At 34.7% G+C, this 9,498-nt stretch overlaps 1 protein-coding gene across 1 annotated transcript in view; it reads right to left on the bottom strand.

Annotated features, from left to right (window-relative positions):
• Positions 1-201: 201 nt before the first annotated feature.
• Positions 202-9,498, bottom strand: part of LOC110284167 (cysteine-rich secretory protein 1) — a 22,874-nt gene continuing 13,577 nt past the window's right edge. The window contains exons 6-8 of the mRNA XM_021149855.1: positions 7,778-7,872; positions 4,570-4,658; positions 202-950 (exon numbers count right to left, since the gene is read on the bottom strand). Of these exons, the coding sequence (XP_021005514.1) occupies positions 823-950; positions 4,570-4,658; positions 7,778-7,872 (312 nt within the window). The 3' untranslated portion in view covers positions 202-822. The remainder of the gene's footprint in view (positions 951-4,569; positions 4,659-7,777; positions 7,873-9,498) is intronic.

The following is a 9,498-nucleotide window of genomic DNA, read 5'->3' on the forward strand; positions in this document are numbered from 1 at the left end:
ATTTGCAAACTTTATATGCCCAAATATAGGGGAATGCCAGGGCCAAAAGAATGGGAATGGGTGGGTAGGGAAGTGGGGGGCGCTATGGGGGACTTTTGGTATAGCATTGGAAATGTAACTGAGGAAAATATGTAATAAAAATATTAAAAATTAAAAAAATCAAACTCCAAATAACCAGTTTAAATAAATACTAAGAGAAGATTAACATGCCGAGATTAAGATTTATTATTTTTCTAAAGCAACAAAGGTCATTGTCCCCTGAATAAGCAAACTCTATAAATTCTGCTCATTAAAGTAGATTTTATATCATTCTTAAAAAAATACAACTAAAATGTAAATAGTAGTTTAGAATTTAAACCACTGATTATGATGAACGTGGAGAATAATGAATAGTGAGAAAAAAATTAAAAGACAATTAACGTGAATTTTCTCCAGAGAGATTTAACTAGGTAGAGCTAGAAAAGATGACTGACTGTTACACAGGAACTATATGTTTTCTATTCCCTTACTTCATTGTGCTCTGGGAACATTACTCATATGAGTTTTAGTGACTTTAGTCATACAGACAATGTATAATCCTGGGTTAGGCTTTACTCCGTAAATGTGTCACAGATTTCATATGTCAAGGTACAAAGGTATTATCAAATTTGTTATTTTAAAATATTTGGTGTAAATTATTTCTGTAAAACAGGAAGAAACAGAATCTTTACCATCTGGAATTATTTCAATGTACTAAATCTATACTTTCTTGGTGGGATGTGATAAGCCTCACTGGAGGGTATGATATTTCTCTACATGGTCCTGGCTACCTGTATAGGAAATTTAGTGAATTTTGCCTTCACAGAGGCATGTAGCTTTGCAACCTTCTTTAAGAAGTGCATGTTCACAGGATAGCATCTTCTTCAGATCTTTACAGTTATTATATGTATCTTCATGTCCACAACTATTGGCTGAAATAAAGAAAAATATTCATTACTTCATTATTATTTTCCTCTGTTAACGGCAATAAAATAATACTTATATGAATTAGAACAGGGGATTGAGCAAATGAATGGCTATCTTTTAAACTGCAGCTTTGTGAAATTGTTGGATTTCTTAATTCACAAAAGCTCAAGAAAATTAAACTGAGTGGTTCTTTGTAGAACTAGACTATCTAGCTGTTGTAAGGATGGATTATTGATTAGAATCCTTAGATATTCTTATGGAAAACCTGGTTTTGGTTTTCACCGTCCACATGGGGGCTTATGACCACCTTCAGTTCCAATGCCTTATTATTTTTTTTTCTGGTCTCCAGGGTAAACAAGCACGAATGTGGTACATATAAACACATGAACATAAATGCTACCAAATAGTCATAATATGAAATAAAAATAAGCATTGAAAAAGAACCTCACTAAAATGGTGGTTATTATGCAAGTACTTTTAAATTTTAATAGTGTTAATATTTAAACTATTTAAATATTTAAATATTCTCAGCACAACAAGTTTCTTTAAAATGTTCTTTATCAACTGTGCCTAGTGGCCTCTTTCTATGAATATACTAGACATGTCTTGTGGATTGCATTTTTTATTATCTGCTCCCTCAAGAGGAGTGCCTAGAGGAGGAGTAGATCACATACTCAGGTGATGTCAGATATAATCTTAAAAGATAGAGCTTGTGATTGGGCAGTGGAAGGAAAGGCAGAGATGAAAGTTTTAGAGAGGCGAGAGAAGGAGGAAGAAGAGAAGAGCAGTGTGGGGAAAGAAGATGATGGAGGAAGAGGTAGAAGTTGGAGCAGACTCATGTGGCCTGGAGGAAGTACGAGTAGATAGGGATTTCATAGCTAAGTAATATAAGAGTGTAGGGTATATTTTCCCAATATAGGCATTCTGCTTGCATTTATATTAACTGAGTTGTGTGTTGTTTGCATGGGTGTTTTTAGGTTGGAGATTTACTGTTATAAATCTGGCTAATATAATATCAGTCTTTAGTGTTTTTATTTCATGGGGCTACAGGGAACTGAGTGAGTAGTAGCTGGCTTTCTGCAGGCCAGCCATAGGGGAGGAGGGAATGGTCTGAAAAATGTGAGCAGTAGCTTCAAGCATTTTGGGTTAAACTGGTTTGGTTAGCCTAGGAAGCTAGCCTAGGGATCAAGGAGACAGCACACAGGGCTAGCCATAGGGGAGGGGTCAGCAAAACTGCTGAGGCTGGCCCTTAAAATGACATGTTATAGACATTTTCATTCTAGGATGTTCTCTTTTTCATGTCAGAGGAGGTAATCTTATGAATACAGATTTGGAAAGGTATATTGTGGAAAAGGTTGATCTGATTATTAAACACTTATATGCAGATATTCACCAATGACTACAAACTCAAAGAAAACTTATTCTAAATTCATTACCCTATAATCTTCGTCATGTCTTTGATATGTATTCAGAGCTCACAAATTTACATTCAGTTCATACATTCTCAGAGAATTGGCAACTCCCAGTTACCAAAGAATTGAAAATAAGGTCTTCTTTATCATCTGCACTATGGTATTTATGGAAACAATGTCTCATTGTTTTACTCATACCAAAACCAAGCTCATACAATCAGGTTACTGCTAATTTCATACCCCAAGAAGTATTACTGCAGGCACATGCCCAATCCTCTTTCCATTCCCTCATAGATTATATATTCATCAGCATTGAACAAGTACAATTAACGAAAATATATTATTATTCTATGTCCTTTCTCTCTCCACAATCAAATTTCATAACTTTTGCAATAATATTGTAAAGATGACTGTATGATTCTGAATCTACACTTCATATTTGGCTCTTTCATTATGCTTTTTCTAAGAGCTCTTTATAAAACACAATTTCCACAACACTTGGGAGAAAGGTATAGGAAGAACAGGAGCACTGATTTTTAGATGAGCTTTGGTTATGTGATGAGAACCTATTTCAAAACTAACAACAGCCTAAATCACAGATAAATAATTATATGAAAGGCAAAAATAAAAATTAAGGATTTTCACTTTTCTATTCTTGTTTAAAGTCCTTCAATTGGCTTTTACTAATAGGATGGGCTGTTTTATTAGCGCAAAGCAAAGTTGTGAATGTATGGCCCTTTCTTCTTTAGTGTATATTATTGATATTACTAGTACATAAAAATATTATCTATACAAATCAATTATGAAGAATTCCAAAATCCATTCAGAAATGCACAAAAATTCTAGAAAGTTGCCACCAGAATGTAACATATTAATTTTGGTACCATATTCCACTTTTATACTTTATTGCTGTTTTAGGTTTTTTTGTGTAGCCTGAGATGACCAGGAGTTTGATCCACATTCCAACCCTGATTTGAACTCCTGATTCTCCTTCCTCTGCCAACAAAATGGTGAGATTACATTTATGTTTTGTATGTATTTACATAATAAGACTTAAAATGGAATACTATGGCATCCATCTTACTCCATTTCTGTGATGAAATACTATAGTTTGTAATCTATGCATAGCTTTTATTTAGACTCTAAAACTTCACAGAAAAGTTGTCTAAAGAAAAACATGTAATGATTGATTAAATGGATGGTTTCAAATCACATCCTGTGCCAGGGAGATGGTGCAGGGTAAAGTACTTGACACTAAACCTGGTGATTTGCTGTCAGTCTCCCATACTCATATCATGGAAGGAGAGAACAAGTCCATATAAACTGTCCTCTAACTTCAACACATAATCACACATATGTGCCATGACACATATGTGTATGCTTGGACTTTTTAGAAAGACACAAATACATTCACAAGTAAACAAAAATGGAATTTAATAAAAAAAAATCCATTGATGCTCTGGAGCATCCTAAAAATTTATTGTGCTAAGCTTCTTGGTGGGCAAAAAAATTTAGTATCTGTTTTCTTTCTCAGGGCTGACTCAGGTTTTATTATTTCAACTCCATAAATTTGTAATGCTTCCTCTTTTTAAAATGCCAACTTTGAGACTAAGAAACTTCACTTTAAATTGTATTAAATTACATCCTCAGAAATATTTTTGTAGACTCCAGTAGCAACTATTCCAGTATAGTTTCAAGTGTTCACTGATTTTAATGGTTTCTTTAAACTAAATGAAATATTACTTTTTTCAATGTCAAAAGTACACACATCTTAAACAAAAGAAAATCTGTCATTCAAAAATAAAATGATGTTAACATATGTAGGAGATGTGCAACTTGACATTTGTAAGTTTCCAAAACAACTGGAGGGGTTCTTATGCTTATACTGTATCTCCTTGTTTATCTTGTTCCCCTTTTCTGGCCTCTGTAGGAGATGATGTGCCTAGTCCTGCTGTGATTTAGTGACTTAAGCTGCCACAGTGAGCTGGTACCCAAGGTGTTACCTCCTACTTCTAAGAGGTGAATGGGAGGGGTGGGGGAGGGGCTGTGTGAGGGAGGAGGAGAGAGCTGTGATTCTGAAGAAAAGGGGATAAATGAACTACTTGAAAAATTTTAAATGATGTTAAGTACGTTTTTGTCTTTTGCAAGTATTAAATCTTAAAGCAGGTTGTCATTCTATGTTATTATATTAATATTATGTTAATAAACTTACTGCACAGCCCATCTTCACAGTGATCAGGACAACTGGCACACGGCGCTCCTACTGTGTAAGGTGTGTATAGCCTTCCTTGATAATTGCCTCTGAAATTCGATATGCAAAATCATCAGATGATTTTAATTTTTCTCATTACACACTGTTTGCATATATCACCAAATTATAGATAGATAGACAGACAGACAGACAGACAGATTCATAGATTCAGACATATAATCATAAATTTCCATAGATAGATAGATAGATGATAGATTCATAGATTTAGACATGTAATTATATATATATATATTTGAATTACTGTTACAAACCTTCAATAGAATACCATAACAAAAACCTAACATTTTCTAAGAGAATTCTGACATAGATGTATAGTAAGGAAATAATTAATCCATGCATACTTTTTTCATCAACCATTATTTTAGAACCTGAGAAACTGAAATAGAGTCTAAAATTCTAGAGATATTTTAATGTTAAAATACCCTCTTCATTACTTGATAAGCCTGGAAAATTCCTAAGACAGTGCAATATAGGTTATGTGGAAAAGCTACTTTCATAGATTAGGTAGGTACAGAAAAAAGCTGTAAATCCTGTAATATAGAACAGGTTACCAAGTGACAGGTTGAGTTTCAAGAACTTAAATGAGTAATTNTGAAAGGCCCCATGCATATGAAGGTTTGATAGTCTCTAAATGTAGCAGGAAGGTATGAGAATTTATGCTTATCAAAAATGAGGATATTCAAGTAAGAGATTTTATAATAAATCATCTAAACTTAGCAGTACTTGTGGCTACACTGCCTAGTTAGGACTATCACTTTACTGATTGTCATAGGAAAATTCAGATTCTTCATTGCATCAAGGTGTGTGTCTGTCTGTCTGTCTGTGTCTATGTCTGTGTGTGTGTGTGTGTGTGTGTGTGTGTGTGTGTGTGTGTGTGCAGTCCAAGGGCTTTTAGCATAACCACTACTCTATATGCAGAACACAGCATATAGAGTCTATGAGCAATCTAATAGAAAAAGCAAAGTATTGCACAACCTGTGTCACTTGCTTCTCTTTATTCATATCTGACTCTCCTAGGTTCAAGATGCTTCTCATTTGACCTGACAGATGGATGGATTCCAGTAGCTTCTTTCCTTGCATTATACTTAATAACAGAAACATGCTTGAAAATTCTTTCATAATCTTTCTCTTGAACTGACATGCTTCACCATCTGTATTACCTACAGTATACAATTGAATCATTTAAAAATTTGATTTAGAAAAACTCTCACCCTCCTCTTGTATAGGTTTCCTATAAGAAAAGATACAAATAAACGTGGGGAGATGTCTCAGCCCTTCAGAGTGCCTATTTCTTTGGGCAATACTTGGAGTTTGATTCCCAGTACCCATTTCAGTTGGGTTGCAACTGTCTGTGATGCCAGTTCTAGGCAATCTGATGCCTCTGGCTCCCACAGACATCTGCCCCAATGTGCACAAACCACTCCTGGACAGAAAGACATGCAAATGTGATTACAATCTTTTTAAATGAAAAAAGTTGGCAGGTTATGAATATACATTCATCCCTTTCACTTTTTAAATGAAGAGTACAAACGGTTTATTTCTGTTTCTTTAGTAAGTTTTTAATTTCAAAATCAAGATCTGAATGAATGGGATTTTTGTTTTTTAGAATTTTTAGGAAATTCTGAGAAGCAAAGAGTTAAGATTATATCTTTCTTAATTATTTAAAATACTTTAAAGACTTCTAAAAATGACTTTGCTGTCTGATTTAATAAATTCTTATAGTTATAAGGTAGCAACAAGAGGTTGGAAAGATGGTCCAGTGGTTAAGAAAATTTGCTGTTCTTGCAGAGGATTCTAATTTGATTCCCAACACCCATGTAAAATAGGTCATAACCACTTTTTACTCCCGATCCAAGGGATTTAATGCTCTTTTCTGGTCTTTGTGGATATGTGCACATGTGAAATGAAAGACATCATAAAGCCATGGATACCAGGAAGACCCTGGTAAGATGTAGAATTTCTCTGCTTCCTAACTACAATAAACTACAAGAGAATAACATGGATATTATGTCAATTCCTAGTCAGCCATCCAAGGGTCCATGAATTCCTCCCAGAATCACAGATCCATAGATCCATAAACATAAGGCCTTGAAAGCAATAGCAACTGGACTGGTCATTGTTATGGCTTTACAGGAAGATATAATTGTTGATTATTTTCACCTTTGGAAGTTTTCATAGCATATTCTCATACTATGAGAGATGGTCTACAGCAAGTAGCCTTCCAAGTCAGTTCCAGTTCACTTCCTCTACCTACTGTTTCTGAAGTGTGTGATATTTTCACCAAAAGGGTCTCATCTTCAAGTACTGAGAGGCAACCAAAAGCTATATATGCTTTGGATAAAGAGTTTTGCATAATCATGGATATTGAGAAAGGGAATCTCCAGGGTGGAGTCTCATGATAGGTTTTCCTGTACAAGGTGGTCAACCCGAAACACTTAAACATCAGAGCAACACTAAATGAAATCAATGGTATTATGTGTGTGTATATATGTATGTAAATTATATTGTTATACAAATACATGTTATACACATACATTCTATGTATAGAACATGTATGTGTATAACAATATAATTTACAGATGGCCTCATGAATTTGAGAGGGAATGTGGGCTTGGAAGATTGGGAGGAAGAGATGGAAAGGATAAAAATTATGCAAATTTAGTACTCCGTTATGAAATTCTCAAAAGATAAATAACTATAAGAAAATATAACAGCCTATATAATCAGAAGTAGGACTAGTTTAGTGGAAACTCTGCGATCACTATCTTGTGTTATTCAGTAATGATCACCCTTTTCCTAATATTAACAGATTCCTTTGTAAAGTATAAACTTAGCCATAACTGAAAATTTGACTGTGACTATCCCTATGTTTTGTGGTCACCATGAGTACAGAAAACTCCAACTGAAGAGGGAAGAGAAAAAAAAATTAAGCATAGGTTGAAAGTTTCTGAGTGTGATTTATAGAACTGATGAGTTAGCCATTTCACAAATTTTGTATAGTAAGTTTCAACAAAGGGGAGTATTTAAAAATTTGAATTTCCCTTTCCATGTTTAATGTAAATCTTTTATCATTTTTTGCACTATGACAATTAAAAAGGTTAAATTGCATTTGATGTTGTTGAAAATGAACTTTAAATTGCATACTTACACAGGACAATATTGACAAACATAAAAGTATCTCAGTGTATTTTCAGGGCATTCAGCAACTCCACATGCAACTTGGAAAGTTGAATTCCAAACAACCTGCACACCCAGGAATGAATATGGAGCATATGTCAGTGAAAAAAAATAATGCAGAAAAACAATTAGACAATGTAAACTTAAAAAACATTTGGTATAATTTGCTGCTATATGCCTTCTGGACTTAATTAAATGATTGAATCAGACTACAAATGTTAAAAGAGCAATCAGAGGCTATTTTTTAATAAGCTACTCCAGTAAAGCTTACAGAAAGCACATAGGGGAGTTTAGGGAGGCTAGAAACTGTTCCTGCCTCATCTCAAGAACTCTGGTATTCTTCAAGTGCATTTTTGACAGTTTCCAAGAATATGAGAAAGCAAAGGCTAGGGTGAGGCCAATGATCTTCATGTCAAAAATGAAAGACATCATAAAGCCATGGATACCAGGAAGACCCTGGTAAGATGTAGAATTTCTCTGCTTCCTAACTACAATAAACTACAAGAGAATAACATGGATATTATGTCAATTCCTAGTCAGCCAACCAAGGGTCCATGAATTCCTCCCAGAATCACAGAAGAGGTGTTCAGTTGGATGCTAACACATGGCCATGAGTATCTGCCTTCCCTATTGGACAGAGATCATGACTGACTTGCAAACCTTTCTGGTCAAGCCTGGACAAAGGCTACCACTCAGTAATCATTTATATTTCCTGAAAGTTGTGTGTGGTGAGTGCTTCTGTGTAGAGATCTGATCTTGAATTTTCTGGTTCCTTCCTGAAACCAGGTTTCAGCTCAAGTATCTCAGCCTGTAGGATCTGATCAGATCAAGGAATTGGAGTTGTTTGCTGCTACATTAGTCAAGGATCTCTAGAGTCAGAGAACTTATGAAATGAATGTGTATGTGTATTGTAATGACTTACAGACTGCAATCCAACTAACCAAGCAATGACCAGCTGTGAATGGCAACTCCAAAAATCTAGTAGTTGCTCAATCTTACATGGATGCATATTTCAACTGGTCTTCTGTAGAACCCAGAATCCTAAAATAGTAGACTCCAATGAACATGCTGGACAAGAAAATATAAGCAAGTAAAGAGTGAAAGAACCTTTTCTTTTTTCATTGTCCTTATATAGGCCTCTAGCAGAAGATATGGCCCAGATTAAAGGTATGCCTTAAGATCTGGATTAAAGGCATATGTTGATACAGATCAAAAAGTGTGTGTGTGTGTGTGTGTGTGTGTGTGTGTGTGTGTGTGTGTGATCCCACCTCAGTATCCTCATCAAAAGCTTCTGTCTTCCAGACTCAAGATCCTGATAAAAGACATATTGTCTTTTAGCCTTCAGATCCAGAAAACAGATATGTGTTCTTTTTTTGGTTATAGTTCATTCCAGATATGGTCATGTTGGCAACTGATCATAATCCACCCCTTGTCATTTTGACGCAAATAATATTTCAGGTTCAAATGCAAACAATAACTAGGTGATAATAATACCTAATAAGATATTACTATCCTTTGTAGAATCACAAATGCATAAACAATAACTAGGTCATAATAATATGTAATATGATATAGCTACCCCTCATACAACCCTAAATGCATTGTAAATTTAGAATAATTAGCAGTATCACTTGAGGTATATCCTTTTAGGATCTCAAATATAAATGTGAAAGCGACAGAGAGAGACAGAGA

The sequence above is a fragment of the Mus caroli genome, chromosome 17, assembly GCF_900094665.2.
Source record: "Mus caroli chromosome 17, CAROLI_EIJ_v1.1, whole genome shotgun sequence".
Taxonomy (NCBI): Eukaryota; Metazoa; Chordata; class Mammalia; order Rodentia; family Muridae; genus Mus; species Mus caroli.